Source organism: Poecile atricapillus, chromosome 22, assembly GCF_030490865.1.
Source record: "Poecile atricapillus isolate bPoeAtr1 chromosome 22, bPoeAtr1.hap1, whole genome shotgun sequence".
Lineage (NCBI taxonomy): Eukaryota > Metazoa > Chordata > Aves > Passeriformes > Paridae > Poecile > Poecile atricapillus.
Window position 1 is genome coordinate 7,752,764 of NC_081270.1, and position 24,059 is coordinate 7,776,822.

The window sequence follows — 24,059 nt, forward strand, 5'->3', positions numbered from 1 at the left end:
CCAGAGCCATCCACACGCTCCAAAGCGATGGCAGGAGGAGCAGCCCCTGCTGGCAGATTCTGGCCTGGGGCCAAGGCTGAGTTACCAAGGTCTGTTTATTTGGGGAGGGGGGAAAGGAAGCAGATGTATGTACATATACATTCAGTCACATACGTTTCCTCCCAGAAAAAGGCCCCGTGAACATATATTACATGAGAAGGTCTCCAGGTTATTATTATTAATATTAATATTATTTAAAAGCTGGGGTTTGCCCCAAAGTGCTCGTTGTGAGCACAGGTGGCGATGGGTCCTCGCTGGCCTCGGATGCAGTGAGCTGAGGAGATGGGGACGTGTTTGGTGGCAGCCACGTGACCACGTCCCTCAGGACACCTGAAGAACAAGAAGGTGGGACTCCATCTCTTCTCCCCCAGTGCACGGGGTCAGCGTTCACACCACAAACCGGCTGCTGAGATCTCCTAAAACCATGTTTAAAGACGAGTATTTGGCCCTGTTCCTTCTTCCTTAGCCTCAAACCTCCTGGGCAGGCTGTGAGTGGTTCAGTGGTGTCTGGAGGCCCCAGGTGAGCTCTCCAGGAGAAGGAGGCAGAGCGATGCCGTCCTCGGTGATTGTATGAGCAACAAAACATGCACGGTAGCGATTGAGTGTTCCCGCCTCGCCCCAACCCTGTTCAAAAATGAACAAGTCCCAGTCCTGCTCCCCACCAGAGTGGGGATGCTTGTCCCAGCCCACTCCACTCCCACCCTCTCCTTCACTACTGCTGGGATTCCATTCTGTGAAAGGCAAATTATTTGCCCCGTGGCAGCTGGAGGAGGAGGAAGGCGCAGGTGCTGAAGCGTCTGGCTGCTCCCCAGACCATGCCGCACGTCCCTGGCTCGGTGGAGAGCGCGGGATCCACGCTACAGGCACAGCCCTGGTGGGGACCAAGCGATGGCAGGAGGGTTTGGGGTGCCAGTTGGCCAGATACAGGCCCTGATCCCCAAAACTGGGCCCCTGTGAGCTGTCCTCCCCTGGCCAGGGTTAACACCAGGGGTCCCGCTCGGCCCGGCCCCGGCAGAGGCTGTCGCTGCGCTGCCAGGCGCTGTCAATGAGGCTCTGGGCATCCTCACATTTCTTCTTCACAGCAGCATCCACAATGGCCTTGTGCTGGAGATCGACCTGAAACACGGGTGTGAGGTGTCAGGAGTGACAGACAACAGTCACTTCTCCCGCTTGCTGTAAAACCATCTCAGATCCACATGGGAAAGTCGCCTGTATCACGGATATGGTGACAGCAGGGCTGACCCACATTCCTCCCACTCCCCTCACCAGCACTGGATGCCCATGGCTTGTCTTGCCAGGCTCTAAATCCCACATCCTGCGATTATATGGACCCAGAGGAGCTCCCTGGCTCTCCTGCCCTTTGTGGGAAAGCTGGGTTTACCCTACAGGGACAAATTCATCCCTCTGCCCTCCCTCACTCGATGAGGGTGTGAGGCAGCCCCACATGCTCACCTGGTAGATGTTCCTCCACACAACGTTCAGTGCTGACAGGAACCTCTCCAGTTCCGTAGTGCAACTAAAATAAAAGACCCAGGGGGGCAGGAACTCCTTGCTGTCCTGAGCAAACTCCTAAACACCAAGAGAGAGGCCAGGTGTCAGCCCTGGGAGCTCACCCAGCCCCAGGGGTCCCAAAGCCCTGCACTCACCAGAATGCAGTACTCCTTGCCGGCCTCTGTGGACACGGCGGTGACGTCCGTCAGCTCGGCGGTGCCCAGCGAGCGGAAGAAGCTGGTCTGGCAGTCCTCGTGGCACGTGAAAGCCTTCTCATCTGTCAGCACCAGGCAGCAGGGAACACACGGCGTGGGGGCAACACCGTGGGGAATCACCTGCGTGGGGTGGGGAAGGGAGGGTAAAACCCGGCAGGATGGAGCCCCAGCTCCATGGGGTGCCCTGTGGGGAAACCCTCCTGGCTCAGGATAAAGCTGCCATCTCCATCCTGCAGACACTGCTGCTCTGGGCAAAGGAGGGGGCTGAAGCACCCCCACTCAGGGCCTGTCCCCAGCTCACCCCTTTGGAGACAGCCTGGCAGAAGTACTGCATCCAGTCTGCCATGTCCTCCTCGTTCTCGGCGCTCAGCTCCAGGGAGGGCCGGTCCGTCAGGATCACCTGGAAGGAGTGGGGCCGGTCGGTGGTGTTGGAACGCCGGCATCCCCCGCACTGCTCGCCGCTGGGAGAGAGGGGGAGGATGGAGATGAGTGGGATGGATGGGCCAGCACGAGCCTGAGAACAGCCTCTGACTGCCCTCCCTGGGCAGCACCTCACCCTTGTTCCCAGCACTCATTTCCCATCCATGACATCCCCTGGGATTGCTCCAAGGACCATCTCCAGGCTCTTCACATTGCAGGAGAGCTGGAGTTGAGTACAGTGGGTCTCCCAGCAGGGCTCTTGAAGGGATACATCACCCTTCAGAGGCCAAGGCCCCATCCAAGGAAGGAAATGAGCCCATTTCCAGTGGCATGCACTGGAGCCAGAACAAATGGGCACTTGCCCCCAGGCAGGAGCAGCTGGAATTCCTGTGGCATGGACCAGGTCATGATGCAGCCTGGAACCCCTCCCTGGATACCCCAAGTAGCTCTTGATCCCCACTGAGTCTGGGTGCCACTTACCCCATGTTGATGGAGAGCAGAGGGGTGACATCCGTGCGATCTGGGTACTGGTACAAGATCCCATTGCTGCCGTTTGGGAAGATGAGAGAGGGTAACTGGAGTCAGCTCAGCTCTGGTATCCCCTGCCTATGGTCCCACAGCCACCCCTGTCCTGCCCTCCACCTGTGCAGCCCTGTGGGGTCACATTCCTGCTGCTGGGCATCCACAAATGGTGGCTTTAGCCACCAAACCGGTGGCTTGGCCCCTTTAGGTGGCAAGATGAGTCCTCTCCACTTCCCAAGCAGCTCTCGGGCAGCAAAGTGCTCCCAGCACCTTCTCCCAAGAGCCCTGAGCCACAGCCCTGAGCCACAGTGCCCACCTGAGCACCACGAAGCAGGGCTTCCACTGCTCCTTGCCCAGGTAGGAGGTCCCTGCCTTGTAGTGCAGGATGCCGTCCTTGGTGATGGCGTTTTCTGCAGAGGAGCAGCTGCTGCTGGCGGGTCCCAGCGCCTCATCCATGGGGTCCTCCCAGTGAACGAGACCGTAGAAACGCACAACCACGTTGCAGGCCTGTAAGAACCAGGAGAGGTCAAGGGAGTCTCCTGTGAGCCTCTGTCACCTGCAGTGATGGTGGTGATACCCAAACTCACCTCACACTTGGACTCCTGCGCCACAAACTTGGCAAGTGCCAGTTTCTCCATGGTGGCATCTGTGAGGATACTGGGATAAGGGGGCTCCCGGCACCCTTTGATCATGGCTGACTTCAAGGAGACCAGGAAGAACCTGAGAAGGAGGCAGAGATCTCTGACAAGGCTGCAGATCCCAGTACGACCTGATGGTCACCTCCAATAGTTGTTAGCACACACAGAAACCTGGGGACATGCCTTGGAACTCAAGAGCTCATCCCTACTTATCCCAAATGACACAGAGATACATCATTGCCCAGAGTCCCAAAGCTCAGACTGAGGGATGGGGTGACTGTGTATCCAGGGAAGATACTTTCTTTGTATCCATGCCTGAGGCATTTCTAGCCATCAGCTGGGGTATCAAAAACCAACCCACAAACCCCTCACGGGTGGCAGGGCTGTCATGAAGGGCTGTCTCTGGAGTCTCCCCCTGTCCCCAAGCCCAAGAATTCCAGAGTTCCATGCCCCAGTTCCCCACTCACTCTGTGAGAGCCACGTCGGCAGTGTCAAGCAAGAACTGCTTCCTCCGGTTGGTGCACACCAGGGTCACCGTCTGCTGATCCAGCCCAACCTGTGCCACACAGCAATGGTTAGGGAAGACAGGCATGGGATGGATGAGGGGCAACAGAGCAGGGCTGAGCAGGCTTCTGGCCCCAGGGAGTGGGTCAGTGGTCAGTGCTGTCCGTGGAAAGACATGAGCAAGGTGGCACTGGAAGGAGCATGACTGCCAACTCTCCCAGTCTCAAAGGTTCACTGCCCAGAACACTCCCCATGGACACAAACACTCCCCACTGTGATTCCCCTGGCACCTTCACCCCTGGACAGGTGAGAACTGAACCCCCACGCCTCCAGCTCCCCCAGCTGCCCACCCCAGCCAGGCTCACCGAGATGTAATCCAGCTCGTTGTAGGACACGGCCTCCTCCACCATGTACGGCTTCTCCGCTGCCCCTGGCACAGACACAGACAGCCACGTGAAGGGGGGCACAGCACCCCCTCTGCAGCAGCAGCGATGCACCTGCAAACCGATCCATGTCCAGCAGCACGGAGCCACGGGACACGTGTCCTAGGGCTCCTGGGGACAAGCCAATCCGAGCTCCCTGCTGTCACCAGGGGACTCGAGGGAACTGGCAGTGGAGGCAATGATGGTCTAACCCATGGACAAGCCATGGATGGAGCCTCCAGCCCTGCCACTGAGCCCAGAGGCTGTCGGGATGAGATACCTTTGCGGATCAGGTACACGTAGCAATCCGTTAGCAGGACGTAGATCAGCTGCAGGTTCCCTTCCATGTGCCCCGTGCTCATTCGGATCATCTGCATGGAAAGAAAAGAGCTCTCAGCCCTGGGCTGATGCAGGCACAGGGCTGATCCTTTGATTGATGGAGACCCCTTACCCTGAACAACTGCTCCTCGTTCTCCCGAAATACGTGGATCATCAGCAGCAGGAGATGGTTGTTATCCACCCTGCAGAGAGAGACAGCAGAGGATGGACATGGATGTGATGCTGGGTGAGTCCAGGAAGGGCAATCCCTTTCCTTGTTGAACATGTCCATGCTTTGGGCACTTGTTAGCTCCCCAAGACCTTCTCTTTCTGACCCTCTGTGCCTCCTGGAGAAGGATGGGCTTTGTCCCGCAAACCAAGGACAAAAGGCAAGGCGTCAACTCGAGCTCAAGATTGTTTCGAAGATGCTCTCCCTGCTGAGCAAACCCATCCTCACCTGAACTCAGAGGGATGGGTCAGCTCTGAGGGGCTGCCCTGCCCTTCCTCCACCCCAGAGTCCTCAGCGCTGCTCGGGGAAGGGCTGGGCTGCTCCTTCTTGGGCTCACAGAGAGCCTGTGGGTTGGTGGTTTCTGTCTGGCTAGTTTGAGGCTCATTCGCCCTTTCAGGTTCCTCTACTGCCCCAACTGCTTCTCCCTCTCTGCTTTCTTCTTCTTCAGGAGCCTCAGGGCTACCAGAAACATGTGGCGGTTGGCCAGGCCCTGGAGGGTCATGGTGGCCACCACCTGGTGCAGCAGCGTTTGGACTCTCGACGGTAAATCGGTAGAAGTCCATGGGGGCTGAAATCCCCTCGCTAAAGTCGCCAGAGGACGATCCATCCGGGGTCTCCCCTGGCGTGCCGGTCCGAAAGGGCTGCCCGGGGGGCTCCAGGGCGGCGTTCCAGCCCCCGGGGTCCAGCTGCCCGTTGAGCCTGTCTATCACCTTGCTCAGGGGCTGCCCCACGCTCTCCATGGACGTGTCCTTCATCTCGGGGATGCGCAGGGCCAGCGGGCCGAGGGCAGCGCACTCCCTGCTCTCCTCCGGCCCAGCCGGGGCAGCGGGGCCCCCATCTCTCGGCAGCTCCTCCCTGTCGCTGAGCCCATTGACGCCGCTGTCCCCGCTGGCCTCGGGCGCTGCCGGCACCGGGCTGTTCACCGCCGCCTCCTCGGGCTTCACCTTCTTCTTCTTGCCTGTCTTCTTCTTCTTGGCTAGCCTGTGACAGAGAAGAACATCACCCACTGTACCTGTTTAGACTCTGCAATACGCATGGGGGTCCAACCCTTTCCCAACAACGTTCCTTCACAATTTTCCCTATTGCAGAGAAATTCTTCTATCAAGAAGATTGCTCAGTGTGCAGCCATGCAGAGCCCCCATCTCCGTGCCAGTTTTCATGAGACAAGCTATGGACACTTTCTCCTACCTCTCCCAAAAAGAGGTGTCACTGCTGACACAGCACCTTGAGCTTTCCTTCAGCTGTAAAAAGGCCACAAATGGTTGTGAAGCTTAAGTGATGTGGGAGAAATCCCTGGTTGAGATCAAGAAGCTGGGAAGGGAGGAGGTTTCTAGAGGTGGGAATGCCGTGTCCCCACCTGCCAGAAGAGGGAGATGAAGGTTGGAGCACAACGGGATGTGCTGTAGAAGTGTTCTAGCACCCACACCACCCAAACTGCTGCCAGGTTACCCCTGCTTGGGAAGTGAGCCCAGTGCTCCCCTTCCCTGTGCCTCCCATGTGGGATGACGTGTAAAACCCAGCTCCTCTTCTCCTTCCCTGGGAAAACTGGGCATGAGAACAAAGTACAGCCCTGCTGGGCGGGTTTGGGGAGTCCTCATTGCTGGGTGTGAGCAGAGCCTCAAGCTCTTTGTCTGGATTGAGGGCTCTGAGGGATCCCCTGGGGTCCAAGGACACCAGCCAGGAGCTCTGCAGAGGCATCTCCCACGACAGGTTTGGTCACAGCTCACTGACAAACAGGAGGAGGGACAGGATGGGAGAGAAGATCCAAGCCGAGTGCTGCTACAAAGCTGCCACCAGCTGGAGAGAGCTCCAAATAAACGCTCATGGATTACTCTGAGCCCTCTGACACACACTGGCAGGGAAAGGGGGTGATGTAGAATCAGCCCAAGTGACCCAGCCCAGCCTCACAGGGCTGAATAAAGGCTGCAGCACAGAGACCGTGCTCGCTGGGATAGAGGAGGTGGCACACCCTCAACATCTGCCACCCCCTGGGGCCAGCAGCCCTGTCCCTACCTGATGACCTCCAGCTCCGTGCAGCTCTCGGACTGGTCCGTTCCTTCGGGGGTGGCCTCTGCCCTGTCCCGGGTGGCCGTGTGCACTGGTGTGGTGTCAGAGGAGGATGGCACCTCGGCCTTGTCCTCATTGAAGGGGTTGTGGCGCTGTGTGGGGCTCCTGGCCCTGCTGCCGTTGGCCTCCGAGGCGGTGGAGCGCGGGCAGCTGAGCGTGTCCGTCAGGTCTCCATCTGCAGGGACAAGGTGGGCAGTGTGGATCAGCTCGGGCCCCTGGATGGAGTTAGAGCAAACCGAGCCACGCACCGGGGGCTTGGGGCGCTGTGTGGGTGCCAGCAGCTCCTGGTGAGGAGGGACAGGGAGGCCAGCGTGAGACCCTGCAGCCCTCTGCAGTTCAGAGAGTGCCTGAACACAACAGCTCAGCCCCCCAGGAGCCAGCAGGTGGATGGGGGAGCAGAGGTGGTGTCTGTGGGAAGAGTCCGAGGGGTCTTGGGGCCACCTGAGCAAGGTGACAGCGAGCAATGAGGCTGCTGCCTCTCTGCCATGGGGCCGTGGGAAGGTGCTTGCTCAGCTGGAGGGGCAGACACAGAGCCAGCCCATGGAGCAGCGATCCTGACAGAGCTGGCTGCTCTCCTCTGCTCACATGAGACACACGTGGGGGCTGGAGTGTGCTGGAGAGGGGACAAGCATTCACGGGGGTCCGAGGACAGCAGGCAGCACAGACAGGGCGGAGCACAAACAGCTGGGCCCATGTTAGTCTTCAGAAGGAAAAAGAGCAGTGAAGAAGGGCTGCAGGAGTCATGCTTGGACTATTATTATCTATTATCCATCCAAAATCATGGTTAAAGGAAAGTTATCCATGCCCTTCTCTTCTCCAGCACCATTCCTGGTCTAGTGGAAGGTGTCACTGCCCATGACTAAGGATTGGAACGAAATGATCTTTAAGGTCCCTTCCAATCCAAACCATTCCATGATTCTATGATTCCTTTTCACAGCCAGCTAGAAAAACCCCTGGGGAAGAGAACCACAGCCCTGGCAGACTGATTTGGGGTGTAGGATTTGAGGAGGAAAATGAAACCCCTTGTAAAACTAATCCAGGTAGCTTGTGCTGGATGATTCCAAAATGCCACTTTGTTCCCACTGAAAAAGCCCTGGAGCAAGGAGAGTGTGACCAGGGATGTCAACTGGGCTTTAAATCCTCAAATCCAGAGGGACCTGTCTTCCCCCAGCACCCCTGGGCTTCAGCCTCCACACAACACCCACACTGGAGCTGTTGGCTGCACCTTGGGTTTGGAAATGTGGTTTGTACCCTCCAGGGACAGGTTAAACCACCTCTGTGACATCCCTGTGCGTGGGGTAAGAAAGAAAGCAAGAGGGAGCATGTTAGAGCCTGAGAGCAATCCACATAGAATTCAGGCAGATTTTCCCATATATTCCCCAAATATTCAGGTAGTACCCTCAGGCACCATCCAGCGTTGAGCTAAAAGGATGGAGTGTGGGTGTGTTTCCTCTGGGGGTGAGGCAGAGAGGATGCTGCTCCAGTGGAGGATATGCACAGGGGCTGCAGGTAGAGGAAAAACAAATTCCTTTAAACAGGACAAGTGCTCTTGGCCATAAAGGCCAGAGGTAGCTGGTAAGTGTGTTTAAAAAGTGGCAGAATCAATAAAAATAACAAATGTAGGGACCCTAATTGAGCAAGGCCATATGCTGGATATTGTGGCTTCATGGGAGAAGTTTTAACACAGGACAGGGTGATCCAGGGGAAAAAAAACTTCCCAAATCAATCACTGCAAAATGCCCCAAATTAAAGGCAGCAGAATTAGTTCAGCTGTTTTCCAGGGCTTTCAGGAAACCAATGATGATCAGTTTTTCAATCAGCACCCTGTGTGCTTCACCCCAAAGAGGAAATCCATGGCATGAGGGCAGCTGGCACATCCCACATTTTGGGCCTGTACAGAATTCCATCAGGACAGGGCAGTTGGTTGTTAAAGAAACAAACATGGGAACATGCAGCAAGCTCAGGGGGCAGCAATGCAGAGAGAAAACCAAAATGCTGTAAGAGATGAGCGTGTCCCACCTTCCCAGTCTCTGCTGGGCATGGTCTGCATTGCTGGAAAGACATCTCCAAAATCATAATCTACAAAAATGAGGGATAAAACTCAGGATTAGAAATACAGGTAGTGGGGATGGAAGTGGGGATCTGGGGAGAGTGTGAAGGGGATCTGGGGAGGGAGATGGGAATGGGAAGAAACAAAACAATTGTCCATTGGTATCTGAAACACATGAGAAAATAGGGAATGTGGATGTGAATGGAAACCAGCTGCACTAATGCTTGTTCCTTCTGGAACAACCAGTGTTATGGGAGCTACAAAGGGACCAGGGAAGGGTGAAGGCCCCATTATTCAAACTGCTGGGAAGCTAAACTAGATAAACTGTCACCTAGGGCTTGATCCTTTCTGGGAAGCAATTTAATCTCTATGTGCCTCAGTTTCCCCACTTCACACTTACTTCCAAAAGATACTGTGATGTTTGATTCATGACTGTTTGCAAAGCCAGGTATCTGATTAAAGGAAAAAACCCGGCCTCTGATCCTACAGTCCCCAGTTCCAGCTACGCTCTCAGGGTAGAGACATGCTCCAGTTGACATAAGCAGGGTAATAGCTACAGGGAAAAGCTAAATTCCTCCACACCAGAGGAACAGCAGCAGTTCCTGCCCTCCTGGGTCCTGATCCAGCATTCCTACATCAGCACCAAACCCCTCTGTGCTTGGGGAAACTGAGACACAGAGCATAGCCACTGCCTGTTCACATGGAATAGGCTGAGATGATGCCAAACCCAAAATCCATCTCCAAAATCTCCTGGGTCTCTACTCCAAAGCCCTCTTCTCTTGAGCATTAAGCAGCCATCCACCAGAAGGCTGGGGACACCCAGTGACAGGGACAGGCAGGAGATGTCTGACATGAGACATGCTCTACTGAGGGAGGAGCAGGAATACAAACCCAGGGATGCAGCACAACAGCTATTTGTTTTTCTCACACTTAAAACTTCCCCTGCAGCCCTGGAAGCCACATTCAGATGCAGGCAAGGCCTTCACTCTGTGGGGAGATTCCTCCAGTTCTTGCTAACACCCACAGGATGGGAATGTGGCCTGGGGTACCTGAAGGGAAAGTCCTTCTCTCCCAGTCTGAGGCACAGAATCAGCACAGAATGGTTTGGGTTGGAAGGGACCTTAAAGTTGAGCTAATTCCACCCTCTGCCATGGGCAGGGACACCTTCCACTATCCCAGGTTGCTCCAAGCCCTGTCCAACCTGGCATTGGACACTTCCAGGGATGGGGCAGCCACAGCTGCTCTGGGAGCCCTGTGCCAGGGCCTCACCACCCTCACAGGAAAGAATTTCTTCCTAATACCAAATCTAAATTTCCCATCTTTTCATTTAAAACTCTTAAGTTTAAACCCATTGCCCCTTGTCCTGCCTCCCAAGGATGTAAGACAGGAAGGACTCCCAGCCTGGCTGCTGGGTCTCTTGCTTTGGTCTTTTCCAGTCTAAAACCTGCCCTTATGTGAAGGGGATGTGGGAACAACCCAGCCCTGCCCACACTGTCCCCAAAACCCACTGACCCTCACTGGATGGAGCAATGGCACTGTCGTCCCATTCCAGGTTGGTGGAGGTGACAGAGTTGAAGGAGTTGAGGGAGAGGCTGTCGGAGCCGTGCACGGAGCTGGGCAGGCGCTCCTCGAAGTCCAGCAGGTACTGAGGCTTGTAGTAATCTGGCATGTATGGGGCCAGATCCAAGTATGGAGCATCCTGCAGGGCAGGGAATGCGGTGAGAGTCAGGCTCCAGTCACTGTTACTGACACAGCTGGGGGAAATGCCACCCAACAGGGGGACTGTCCCCTCAAAGGTCCCTTCTCAGTGTCCATCTCAGAGGAAACCTACTGGTTACCAAGGGCTATCCAGTGGATTTGTGTTTCCTGGAGGGACACCAGGGTTTCTGCACTTGCAGAGCTCAGCTCCTTTATCCCCATCAATCTGCCCTGCAGCTGCCTTGTTCCTCCTCCAAACAATGAAGAACTGAGCAACAGGAATAAATCCCATTGTTGGATCCCCAAAGACTAAAAGTCTTTCCCAAAATCATCAGCATCACGTTTTCAGCTGAAGGTAAACAAGAAGGTTCACCCTGGACCAAGTTGTGGGATCTGTCTCACCTGGACTTGCCCTGCTCCACATTCCCACTCTCCCAGAGCCAGGAGAACAGATCCAACACTCACCAGGTCCAAGTCAAAGCGGATGAACTCCAGTCCAGACACCAGTGTTAAGAACAAGGTCAGATGGTCATGACTGCAGACCAGGGCATTCCTGCCACAGGGAGGAACAAAAGAGCTTTACAGATGTGGGAAAGAGAAGGAGCAGCTACAAGGGCTCTTCTGTTTCTTTGGGGGCGTCTCTGAGCTGCCAGAGCTCGGCCCCGGAGCTGGCAGTCCACTCCTTGCCTCTGTGGGCAGCCACTCTGTGCTGTCCCCAAACTCAGCTACAGCCACACTTCCAGGTGTCCAGCAAAGCTGGGTGCCTGGACAGGAGCTCAGCAGCTCCTCAGAAATCATGGAAAATGTAAAGGGGACTGCAGAGTAAAAGCAGGAACTGGGAGAGATGCTTGTAGTGCCTCACAGAGATAAGAGGACAGTGCATTCACATCTAGGACCTTCAAATTAATCATGTAAATCCCACAAGGAAAAAAAATCAAACCCTCATCAACTGCTTGTCCCCCACTGGCAAATTCAGGCTGGCTTTTGACATGGAGGGATGTCAAACGTTGCCCAAAGGAGAAGGAGCTGAGATACTCACTTGACATAGTACTTGTGCAGCAGGCTGAGGTTCTCCTGGAACAGCCTCAGGTAGCTCTCCAAGGAGTTTTCATTAAGGGCAAGGTACAGCCAGGCCCGGCCTGGAAACAGAGCAGCAGAGAGATGTATCTGGAAACACTTGAGAAGTGACACAAGCCTAGAAATAGTCACAGATTAGTTAAAACCCCTCAGATCACTCATTTGTATCATTTGAGGGGAGCTACTATGAGGGAAATTTCAGGGTGTGGGAGGGGAAATGCCAGTGAGAGATTCATGATTTGGAGTAAAATTGGTGAGAGACAGGTAAAGAAGTAGCCACACAGCTGTGTCTCTCCAGCAAGATGGGAGCCCTGCCAGTAACGCTGGGAGATGGGAGAGGCAGAGGGAGAATCGCTGTGAATCAGCCCAGGTGAGATTTGACACAAATTCTGGTGCAGAGAGAGGTGACAGTAGAGTCTGTGCTCAGCTCTGCCCTCACCAGTACAGGCCTAGGACATGGAAGGACAGTGCTGGGCTAATGGTAGGACTTGAGGACTAGAGGTCCTCTCTAGCTTTAATGATTCCGCTATTCCTTCGCCTGCAGCCCGGATTTCAACGGCTCCCTCTATCCACCAGCAGCCCCAACTCCTCAGCACAACCTGGGCCTCCCCAGTGTCCCCAAACCCAGAGCTGGGGACACTGTGAGTACTCACTGCGGCCCAGGTTGGTGGCCACGTGCTGCAGCACTTCGATCTGTTTGATGGCTTCCCGGCGCGTGAAGTGAACCACCAGAACCCAGTACCCCGAGGAGAGATCTTGCAGTCTGGAGGAAGAAAAATCCCAGAGGAAAATTAAGCAAAAGCTTCTTTATCCCACCCCAATCCCTGCCTAGATGCTTTCCCCATGCTGAGGCTGCACACCAGGCTTCTGCCATGGGGAAATGCAGCATTCCAGAGGCAGGCTCCAGGCTCACCCGTAGAGCAGAGCGTGGTCCAGGTGTTCACAGAGCCTCTGCAGGACCTTGTCGTGGTTTCTGATGGCTGGTGTCTCATCTTCACAGGCAGCAAAGTAGCTCTGCAGCTGCAGAAAGAAGAGATGGGATGGCTGGAATGCCCTTCTCCAGCCCTTGAGGAGCAGCCAGAAGTGCCAAAACACTCACACCCAGCATTAAAGTTTTTTGTGATCCTTCAGCTTGCTAAAGTCTGTTGTAGGTTTTACTCACAGGGTGTAGCTGTTGTTTTGAGAGGACCCTAAAGGCAGTAACCACAGGGTAACCTTGCCCAGCAGTGCTATGGTGCTGCAGAACCAAGTTCCCCAGTGGTGAGCAGCCTCTTCTCTCCCAGCCAACACTACAGCAGAGTCTGGTGGTTCCTCTGCAGCCACCACAAAGTGCTTCAGAGCAGAAATAAACCCCAGCTCTGCTCTGTTTCTGGCTCTGACATGAACGAGGCCTCTCCTCAGTTTTGCCAGAAGTCCTAGAAATCCCCTTGCACCCAAATCCTATATCCCTTCCCAGCTGACCCACAGGCCTCCTCCTGCCCCCAGAGCTTACGGATCTATTTAGGTCCTGTCTCACACATCCCTGGCATCCAGGCAGGGAGATTACTCTCCCAGGATGTAATCTCAGCTGGATAGGCCATGGCTGTTTGCTGGCAACAAGCAAGAACAGCTCAGCTGAGCCACAACAATATCACAGACAATACGTATGTTATTTTCAGAAATTCCCAACTTGTCCCAGCCAGGCTGTGGGCTCTGCAAGGGAGCTGGGCCACCCTTGGAGGAGGTTCTGGGTGTTTCTGCAGGCTCTGTGCTGGACTGGGGAAATGCAACTGTAAGGGAGAGCTGGGGGGAACAAGAATAAATCAGGCATTTCATTAGCTCACCACTGAAAAAAAGGAGACACAGCTTGGGGAGGTCAGTGTGGAGGGAACTTGGAGCCTGTGTGTGCCTCTGACTGGAGGAATTCCTCGTGACAGAGATACTCCAAGCCTGGACAGCAAAAGAGATGAGGAAATAGAAGTATTTCCTCTTTTTTCTTTCCTCCTTTTCCCCAAAATAACTCAGAACTTTGTCATGCTCCTTCCTGCAGCCAGTGCACAGCTCCCATCCCTCTCCATGGATGGACCCACTCCAGTCATCCAAAGGTGCAAACTATTAGCAAATGCTGGCTGTCTCCATCTAAAAACCAGATTTCTCTTCCTTGGAAAAGCCCAATCTCCCCCAGGAAGGGGTTTAGGTTTTGAAGGGTTTGTTCTGTGTTACACCAAAGGTTGGTGTCCCTTTTAGCTGCTCTGCAAGGAGCACTGAGCCTCCTGCTCTGTGCAAACCAGCTTCCCCTGTATCCCCCTTCCTGGGGAGGCTGCTGGCAAAGCTGGCCCCATGGCGATACCCAGAGCAAACCCACCTCCAAAATAAACACTGCCAAAGGCTTCCAGCACCCAGCCAAGGGCAGGCATGGCTCACTGGAGCACAGTTCCCAAAAGACATCAGCCAGGTGAATCCCTGCCCAGCCACCCTGTCCAGGGAGGAAACAAGACACAGCAAGCCTCAGGATCTCCTGGGTGGAGTCATCCCTCCAGCCAGGGTGGGGAAAGACTTGCAAAAGCTGATGGGGAGGTGTTTCTGGCTTGGGAAGAAGGGTGAAGACACACAGAGAGAAGTTAGGGTGAAACAGCTTTCCCAACTGGGGAACAAACTCCAGCTGCACCATTTTTCAAAGATCCAATGCCTAGTTGAAAATCTGTAGGAATTACGACCCCAAGGATCATGACCGATGATCCCAGCACCTGCCCGAGTGTGGTGATGGCAGGAGTGATGGGGCACTGCCCCAGAAAATGGAATTTAATGGAGTATTTATATGGAGTCTCCTGTAAGTGGTTATAAAACACACATGGATAATTGAACCAGCTTCTCCCTCCGCAGTCAGACCTGTCTGGGAGGTGGTGACCCAACTTCATGAGGCACCCACAAAGCAGCTCCCTGACACAGCTGGGCTGGAGCTGGGCAGATCAGGAAGGAGGCAAATAACTGGGTTAAAAACATCATCACTGGGTTTCCAGAGAGATGCTCTTCCCCTTGTCTCCTTGGTGCCCCAAATCCAGAAGGAAGGGCTGAAGGCTGGCTCAGATGGAGGACTCCACTCGTAAGGGGCACAGCCTGGAGCCCTGAGCCAGGGCTATTTATAGACATTCCTGTGGCCAAAATAAGCACTGCTGGCATGCAGAAGGCATCCCAGCCCTGCATTCACCGGGACCACTCTGCAGCCACCACCAGGTCTGAGCCCCTGGGACAGAACCTGTGCAGGGAGAGGGCCACAACACCATGGGCTGAACACAACTGGGAGAGCCTGGAGCAGAAGGGTGTTTGTCCAACGGGAACAGAGACCTGGCTGCCACTGGGAAACACTTACACCTCGTTCCCATCGAGGAGGAGGATTTAATTGCTGTTTACCAATCACAAGTTCATTTTTCTAGCAGTGACACACTCCACCCCACGCTGGCACACACGAGACAGGCTCCTCCTTGCACAATTTTATAACATATTAATTACACAGTGGCTCTCAATGAGTGTGAGGCTTTCCAGCCTGATCTGCAGAGCTCCTGTGTTGCAAGGGAAGCCAACAAATAATCAGGGATCTGTTCTGGAAAGCCCATTCCCAAATCCAATCATTCTTGTGGTGGCTTTGAAATCCCTTCAGTAATTCTAAAATCTCACTGGAATACTGAAATAGTCTCCTGACCTGTTCAGGGCTGCCCACAACCCAACTGAGTCCACATCTCCCCTCTGTAAATCTGCCCTGCAGATGTTTCATCAGCAGCTTTCCAGCATCAATTCCATTTCACTTGTTCTGCTTGGTATTTCCGTGTTTGGCACGACAAACATGACGAAAGAACAAACATCCTTTGCATTCCTCAGCTCTTTAACTGGGGTGGAAGAGGGGAGAGGTGCTCCAAAACCCTCATTCTCACCCACAGCACATGGTCTGAGATGAGGGGTTTTCCCCATCTGCAACAGCTCAGCACCCTCAGGAGCAATCCTGGAGCTCCAGGAGCACGAGAAAGGGCAAGTGACCTTGTCCCAAGCAATGACAGCTCAGTGCCAAGGGAAGACACAGCGGGAAGGGCCAGGACAGACACCTCAGAACTGCCACTTTCACACCTGCTCAGAGGGTACAGACATTCAGTGGCAAATGGATAAAGAGGAGGCTGAACTCCTGTGCCTGGAAAACTCCTAGTTTTCCATACCATCCATAAATGCAGGCTGAATGTCATGGCAGGGGCGCCAGTCTCTGTCATACACTTGTACAACACAAAGGCCTAAAACTCCAGCTCTAGCAGGATGTTTTGGAGGTCACACACATGATCTGGCTCAACACTCCTTACAAACCAGCACTGGCCTCAGTGCCCAGCTTCCCACTTCATGCACCTCACCTGGATCCTGGGGCTTTTTCCAGAAAAAACACACCAGGCACATTCAGAGCATCAGCACCTGGAAGGCACCACGAGTGCCACTGGGGCAGCCTGGAGATGTGGAGAGCCAGGAGCCTGACACAAGCAAAGCTGAAACCCACAGCAAAGTTAACTAACCAGCTAACAAAGTTAACTAGTAAACTAACCAAAGGCAGGTGGGAAGGTCACATCCTCAGCATAACAGAAAAAATAGATTTTATGGGGAAAAAACCCCAAGCCCAGTGGCAAACACACCAGAAGCAAGCAAGGTACTGCTCTCACACGCTGCATATCACAGCTCCAAGTCCCTCCCCACTGCCCACAGCCTCTGGCCCGTGCTTAGTTCAGTCACACCTCTTGGACCAGTTCACCAGAAGTGGGGAAAGCTGAAAGCACTCACCAGCCACCAAAATTGTGCAATCAGAGGCAGAGAGGCTTGGAGGCTTTCCTTTAGCTTCCTGGGAAAACCATGGCCAAATTCACCCTCCTAAACCAGCTGCTCTCCTAGCAAAACACTTTGTGTTAGAGGGAGGAGAACAAATGGGATTTTTTAATTTCCAAAATGTTATCACAGCCTTGTCCACCCTCAGCTCCAGAGCTGATTTTGGGTATTATGGAGGACAAACATCAGTTTAGGTACCTGCAGAACTCAATCTCCTTGAAACTGTGGATGATGAACCCTGGATCATCATCAGACCTGTGGTGGTGTGAGTGTGACTACCAGAGTGGCTCCTGGACAGTCAGAGAAGTTTCCTGATCACTGGGATGAGGCAAGAGGAATTTCTAAAAAGATAAACCTTGAAATACTCAAGTAACCCAAACAATACACAGCTGTATCCAATACACAAAGCCCCTGAGTGACCCCTGTGCCTTGTCTTCATGGACAACTCAGGAGTTCCATGAGATTGCTGCTACTTTCACCCACAGGTTTTTGGCAGCTGGCAAACCTGGGACACACAGCAAAGGAACATGCAGGGCTACCCTCTTAATGGGTCCCTGCAGCAGCAACAGATGTGGCCTGAAGAGATGTGAGTGACCGAGAGGACAGACCCTGGCAGAGATAAAACCCCTGTGGTCTTTGAGCCAGAGGTGCCTCTCAAAAGGGAGCAGAAGGCAAGAGAGTGGCTGTTTTACAGCTCCAGAGCTGCTGCCTCTGTGTCCACAGCAGTTGGACTAAATAAATCCAGCCAGGCAGAGATGAGCACATTCCCTATGTGATTTGAGTAAGGATGCTCCACTCCAGCACTCCCTGCTCCTCTCCAGGACATGGGGGCACTAAGCCATGCCCAAACCCAACGCTGTGCAGGAGAAGCAAAGGTGTCACAAGGCAGAGCTCAGCAGCACAGGAGACTGTAAAGGCATTTCAGAGGTACAGGGCTAAAAATCCAACCCAGAGATAGGCAGCAAAGGGTCAGCATTAACTTGCTGTGAGAGCAGTGGAAACCTTCCCAAAGTCGTGCAGAAACAGAGCAGAGCCAGAGCTTTTGGCAACAGCTCCTGTGAAGTCAGCAAAAAACCATTGCTCCACCTGATTGACATGCACCAAGAATCAGCTGCTCCAGAGTTCATGGCAATGTGTGTCCTTCAAAGCCAGCAGAACGGCCTGAAAACCAGAGAGGAGTCTCAAATCTGGGATTCTAAACTCTTTTCTGATTTCACATTCAGCTCCTGGAATTGTCAGCAGTAACATTGTTTAAAGACTTTGCATTTTCACCACCTAATCCCAGGTAGGAGAGCACTAAACCCCTCCTGCACACAGGGAATATTCAAGGAAACCCAAGAGAACACAAACCACCAGCTTCATGGACCAGGGAACCTGTGACAGCTCCTGGCTACCAGGAGATGCTTGGCCAAGGATGGATTTGAAGTTGTTGGCATTTCTGGTATGTTTAGAGTTCACCTGGGCAGCACCAGGAAGCTGCTCTCATCCCACTGCCACCACACACAGCAGCATCTCCTAGATGGAAACAAGGACTTGAGTGAACTACAGCCTGTACACTGAGCTATAACATGTCTATCCCCAGCCCTCTGCCCCAAAAAAGCCCTAAATCTTCACAAAAAACAAGGGTTAGGCATCAATTTGTGCAGTAATTTGAGCTGGAGCACTGCCCTCTTAGGAGAAGGGGAACTGAGTGGGGTAAGAGAAAATAAACGGTCAGAAGATGGAAGTAACACTGTCCATGTGTGCAGAAAGCATCACCCTGTGAATTCATTTACAGTCCTCCCAGGGAGGACTCAGAGGACAAGCTGTAGATGGGAAATCAAAACCATTCTCTCAGTTCCCTTGGAACTGAAGCAAAGACCCAGCTCCCCAGTGCTGAGCTTTCCCAGCTTCTCCTGAAGCTACCAAGAGCAGAAACCTCTTGACATCTCTCAGGTTGGAGAAGCCTATTTTGTCTAAATTAGGTGTTTTGCCTCACTTTTTTCAGTAGAGGCCTGACTTCACACCTCCAACCTCACACCTCTGAAATCCACAGCAGAGCTACCACTGATCTATCTCCTCCTGGTACCTGGGAACCACACAGAGAACCCCACAGGCTGGAATTACCCTTTCCAAGCACACTTGCCACTTTTCCATCTGTGCTCCATCCCTCATGTCTTTCCAGGAAAATAGGATAATCAGTCCTGTTCACTGAGGTTTGAGGGATTTGCTTGGAATTGAAGCATTTTTTTCCTGTGGATTTGTACAGAATTCACCCACTGCTTGTGCTCTGATTCCCCCATCCCTAAAATCCACCAGCACCTGGTAAAAGCTGAAGTCACAGCCAGGTGCAGTCACAGCCCTGAGTGTCAAACCATTCCCAGGGCTGTGCTGCAGCTCCTCTCCTTCCCCATCTGAGGCTGCTGCACAGGGTGCTCTTCCCTGGGCAACTCCATGATAATAATAAGGCATTGTTTCCTCCTCTTTGGGTCTGCAGCTGAGAAAAGAAAACCATCACCATAGACACATCCAAATCCTCCATTCCACACCTGCACCAGCGATCAAAGTAAGGAGTGAGCAACCCACACTGTGAGGAAGCTTTTGAACTCAGAGGAAGGATGCTTGGAAGACTCCTCCAAGCCCCATGACAAAATTCCAGTGCCAAGGAGTTACTCAAGGCGAGGATGACGGAGAGCAGGATTTCCCAGCACAAAGCCACTTGTTCCTTTAACCTAATACTTTGCTCTTACCACTCACAGAGAAAAAGTACCAGGGACTTCAGGCTGAAGTGGGAGAGGTAAGCACTGGGAAAAAACAGCAGCTCCACAGTGATTTCCCTGAGGAAGGAGAACTGCATCCTGGGGGTAAAAAAGCAGGGTGGAATTTCACCATGGCCTGAGTTTGGTTTCACTGGGATGGTAAAAATGAATCCATCAGCCTGCAGTAGGCTCCTGCACTTCCCTGAGTTTTGCTCTGAACGAGAATGAACAGAGAGGATTAGAAAATCCCAAAATTTTCACTGCTGGACCAAGACAGGAGTTGGCAGAGATGAGGCAGGCCAAGGTGTGTTGGCAGATCTAGAGCTGAAGAGTCCTCTTCAATCACAATAGTAATTAAAACAAACATCATGTTCATTTTTTAGCATTTCCAAACATGATCTTCCAAGGATTTTCTGAATGCAAATAAATTATGTTCAACCAATCCTGTGTGGGAAGTTGTATTCCTTATACATACAGGGAAACTGAGGCAGAAGCATTGCAACAGAGCTTAGAGCAGACTGAACATCCACTGATTTCCAGACAGATATAAGATTATCCTTAATTTTTAGAGAACAAAAAGGCAAGAGACCATAGGTCAGGGCTATCCATGGAAGAAAAAAGCTGGGAGAGGTTTGCACATCCATCTTACACCCCAGAGGCACTGTCCAGCCATGCCTTTCTTAATAACACCTGGAATTCACTCATGCTGGTCTTCATAAAACAAGTTTTCATGGATGAATCTGTGTCAGGACACGCTGCAGAGCACAGGAAAACTCCTATTCCATAAGGCAGAGGAAACCCAACAACTGAAGAAACAACAGCAAGTACAGAGAGCCTTTCCCCTAAAACTTGGGACAAACACAAATGAAACTCCCGTTGCCTCCTCAAATGGAGCAGGAGTTCTTTTTCAAGGTTGGCTGGAGCTCATGTGTGGGCCAACCCAAACTTCTGGCATGTCCTTACAAGTCACTCCTCTGGCCTTCCCAAAGATTCCAGCATCCTGGTCCCCTCTGTGCCAGCTCATGGATGCCTCCACCAACAGGATGGGCTTTAAGGAGCCATCCGAGGAGAAATGAGAGGCAAGCAGAAGGTGAGAGGATGTGTTCAGAGCCCTGTTATGAGGGCACAGAGCAGGGCACAGGAATGAACCACACATCCCCTGTGTCCATGGGGAGAACGTCCCAGGTCCTGCCCCTCTATCCTGTGCCCCCCACAGGACATGCCTGGCTAGAAGAACCTCTAGAACAATGGTTTTAGGCTGGACTCCAAACCCCTCCTGAACAGAGCCCCAGGAAACAGGGTCCTCTCAATCCTGTCCTTTGAAAAGAGGAACCCTGGGCAGGAGAATCCCAGTATATCCCAACCATTTAAGACAGAGGGCCCTGGGAGTGACCCTGCCAGTGTCCCTCCACACCCCAGATATGCCACCTCCATCACCAGAAGGGCTGCATCCAACCTCACACCCTCAGCACAGGGGGTCTCCAAAAACACCCCCAAAAATGTCCAACTGTGTCAAAGGGGATGCTGGGTGCCCTTGACCCCACACTCCTGTCCCAGAGTGTACCTCTGTACCATCTGTGTCCCATCAGTACCTCTGCAGACACAGGCTCCATGGAGACCCCTGAGCAGAGGGGAGTCCCCAGGCCCACAGCCCCACCCTCAGCCACAGGACAGGAAGGGATCCCAGAGGTGTCCTCAGCTCCAGCTGACGGGGTCCCCATGGATGTCCCCAGAGCCATCCCCAATCCCACAGCCCCGGCAGAGGGAGAGAACCAATCCTCCCGGCTGTCCCCAGACCCAGCACAGGGGCATCCCCACCCTCACAGGGCTGTCCAGCACACCGCCACCCCAGCACCGGCCTACACCGGCGTCCAGGGCCGTCCCAGGGCTGTCCCCAACCCCGCAGCCCCAGCCCAGGGCTGGCCCCGGGCCTTTACCCGCAGACCCCGCTCTCACCTTCTTGACGGAGAGGGAGATGTTCTCCAGGATGCGGTCCTTCACCTCCGCCGGCTCCATGGCGCCTCCGCCCGCCGCCGCCCGCCGCGCCCGCCCGGCGCAGGCCGAGCGCCGTCCCGCCCGCCGGGCCCGCTCCGTCCTGCCGGCTCCGTCCTGCCGGCTGCCCCGGCCGGCCCCGGGCTGGCGGCTCCGCGGCGCTCAGCGCGCCATGGCCGGGCGCGGGGGCGAGCGGGCCCCGCGGGAGCACAGCGGAGCACAGCCGCGGTGCTGCCGCGCTCCGCCGGGAACTGAGGTCACGGGAAAGGAGGGAGGGAGGGACGGAGGGAGGGAGGGAGCGAGCGGCGCTGCCCGCCCCGGGCCGGCAACGGGACCGCCCCGCCCGGGGATGAGGGACCGGCCGAGCCCGGCCGAGCGGAGCCGAACGGAGCCGAGCGGAGCCAAACCGGGCCCAGCTCGCCCGAACAGAGCCGAGTGGAGCCGAACAGAGCCGAGTGGAGCCGAACCCAGCCCGCCCCGCCATCCGAGGGACCCTGAGGGGAGATGGCGGTCGAACCCTCATGAGCCCCTGAGGAGAGGTGGCGTGGAGACAGATGAGGGGATGTGAGTGGACAGTGAGGGAAGGTGGCACTGGGTCCCTCAAATCCCAGGACTCAGTGAGGGGACATTAGGGGAGATGATGCTGAGGACCGTGAGGGCACTGAGGAGGCGGCACAGCCTTGGGATTAGTGAGGGGACGTGAGGGGAGATGGCACTGGGGACACTGAGGGGCATGAGGGGAGATGGCCTTGGGTCCACCATGACACAGTGAGGGGACACAAGAGAGAGGGCATTGGTTCTCTCACAGCAAGGAGGGGATGTGAGGCAGGTAGGGGGAGATGTTGGTTCCTTCACAGTCCAGGGGGACAGGAGGGGACAGTGGGTTTGGGGACATGAGGTGCCCAGCCCTCTGAGCCAGGGCCCAGCCTGCAGCTTTGGTGCACTTTGGGGTGCTGGCCACAAAGGAAATAATCAATGGTGAGGGAAAAATAGGGGATCCATATGACACCCCAGCACCTCAGGCTTCAGCAGTGCTTCCTTCAGTTCTGCTCCAGCAACCTGAAATGGGGGATCCAGCTCTTTGCTGGGGTCTCTGTGCCAGATGGCACCTTGGATCCAAAAATGGGCCACACTGTTGTTCTCAAGACATCACCAGTCCAAGCCTCCATCAGTGGGAAAAGTGCCTAAAAACCTCAAATACAAGCCCCACTGCCATCACAGGACAGAGACAAGAGTTGGTAAAAAGACTTAAGATAAATTATAAATAAATATTATAAGTAAAACCTGAGGCTGAAGTGAAGGGTTTTGATGTGGGGAATAGAACAAATGCTGAGCCTGAAACACCCAGGCCTGATCCCCAACAAGTCAATGGAGAGACTAAAGTCAGCTGCTTGTAAAGCAGCCCAACAGATCCCACACACCAGTTTATTCTTTCCTGGTGAATTTTAGGATTTAAAGTATAAGGCAAACGAGCTGTACAGCACCAGCAGGTATGTGCATCTATTTGCATTCCTCCTTACACCGGAGGCACCAGGTACAGCATCTACACCTGTATAATCCCATGGGTTTTGGAGTGAGCTTTAAGGTCCCTTCCAACCCAAACCATTCTGGATTTCTGTGGTAAAATCAACTTCCTGGAGTCCTGCTGTTTTCCTGAATATTTTGAATGTCCCAAGTATTTGTTTTACTTCGAGTAAAACCAGTTGGTTATACCCTTAAAGCACCCACCACTCAATTATGTATTTACATAGAAAATTTCCCACTCACAGCATTTAGACAGCTCCCATTCTCCTTAGAAAAGATTGGGAGGATCCATCCCACTCCCACCACATGCTCTGTGGGAGCTTCCCACCCTCTTCCCAAGAGATTTTTAACTCTTTGCTCAATATTTGCAGCCCAAAGTTGGCATGGAGAACATGATCCCCGAGGAGAAGAGCCATCAGGCACTTGTCATGGATGGAGAATGAAGAAGGACAGAGCGAGTCACTGAGGGGAATCACCTCCTGCAACAAGGTGTGTTACATGCACGATACTCCTAAGATACCACCTCGTGCAGTGCAGTCATAGGGCACCTCAGTAATGTTGCCAGTGATCCAGGGGGAAATTAAAGAGGGAGGAGAAACACTTCAGGAATTGCAGTATGGATTTCAGTAGAAAAAAAAAAATTAGGAAAACCATGGAAGAAACTGCTGGGTTATAAAGACAGTGAGCCCTGTGAGAACACCTCCATTTCCACAGGCACAAGTGGCTTCGCTTTAAAGCCCTTCCCATTTCCACTTGTTAACAAAGAGATTGGGAACCAGACATTCCTTTAGCAGTAGCTGTTGGGAAGGATTTCAGTCACCAACCACTCACATCCTTGTGTTTGACTCTGTGCTTTACTGGCAGGCATGACCTTGTAATTAGCACGTGTGGTTGCTGGAGGTAATTATGTCACAGTGTAGTGGTTACACTGTTGGGGTCCAGCACCACCAGCATACCCCCAGGGCATGAGGCAGAGCAGACAATCAATGTAAGGTCACAGTGACTCAAAAGCCAGGTGGGCCAGCAGGATTTCCCAAATCCCATTCTGGTGACAAACCTGCCCAAAAAAGTGGTTACCTGGGCAAAGCCACACCAGGCACGTGCTCAGACATGGGACTGCAGAGGGGCCAGGCACCAGCTGATGGGAGGCACTGCAGGATTCCTGAGCAATGGCTCAGTCATGTTCCTTCTGCTGACCATTCCTTCAGCTATTCTGAGGCAGGAAATTGCATTAAGGAACACTCACCTCTCTGCATCCCACTCTTGCTCTTAATGCAGCCGCTGC

At 53.8% G+C, this 24,059-nt stretch overlaps 1 protein-coding gene across 2 annotated transcripts; it reads right to left on the reverse strand.

Moving 5' to 3' along the window:
* Positions 1 to 77: 77 nt before the first annotated feature.
* PLEKHM2 (pleckstrin homology and RUN domain containing M2) lies at positions 78 to 21,498 on the reverse strand. 2 transcript variants are annotated; one of them, XM_058855190.1, is made up of 20 exons: positions 21,215 to 21,498; positions 12,604 to 12,710; positions 12,344 to 12,453; positions 11,653 to 11,752; positions 11,079 to 11,166; positions 10,428 to 10,614; positions 8,885 to 8,944; positions 6,812 to 7,040; positions 5,027 to 5,779; positions 4,703 to 4,772; positions 4,532 to 4,622; positions 4,195 to 4,259; positions 3,793 to 3,881; positions 3,275 to 3,407; positions 3,004 to 3,194; positions 2,646 to 2,711; positions 2,047 to 2,206; positions 1,686 to 1,865; positions 1,492 to 1,608; positions 78 to 1,155 (listed from the first exon to the last, which is right to left on the reverse strand). In XM_058855190.1, the coding sequence occupies exons 1-20, from the start codon at positions 21,272 to 21,274 to the stop codon at positions 1,018 to 1,020; spliced, it is 2,994 nt and encodes a 997-aa protein (XP_058711173.1). In that variant the 5' UTR covers positions 21,275 to 21,498; the 3' UTR covers positions 78 to 1,017. The 2 variants fall into 2 exon arrangements, with proteins under 2 accessions (XP_058711173.1, XP_058711174.1); XM_058855191.1 differs by lacking the exon at positions 8,885 to 8,944.
* Between the last annotated feature and the right edge of the window lie 2,561 nt (positions 21,499 to 24,059).

Bases quoted from the DNA above. Each gene is read 5' to 3' on its own strand.
- PLEKHM2 (XM_058855190.1), bottom strand. From the start codon at position 21,274: ATGGAGCCGGCGGAGGTGAAGGACCGCATCCTGGAGAACATCTCCCTC. The intron at 12,454-12,603 runs GTGAGCCTGGAG...TTCTTCCTCCAG, and splicing joins GACCACGCTCTGCTCTACGG to ACTGCAAGATCTCTCCTCGG. The intron at 7,041-8,884 runs GTGGGACACGCT...TTGTCCCTGCAG, and splicing joins GCCCAGCAGAGACTGGGAAG to ATGGAGACCTGACGGACACG.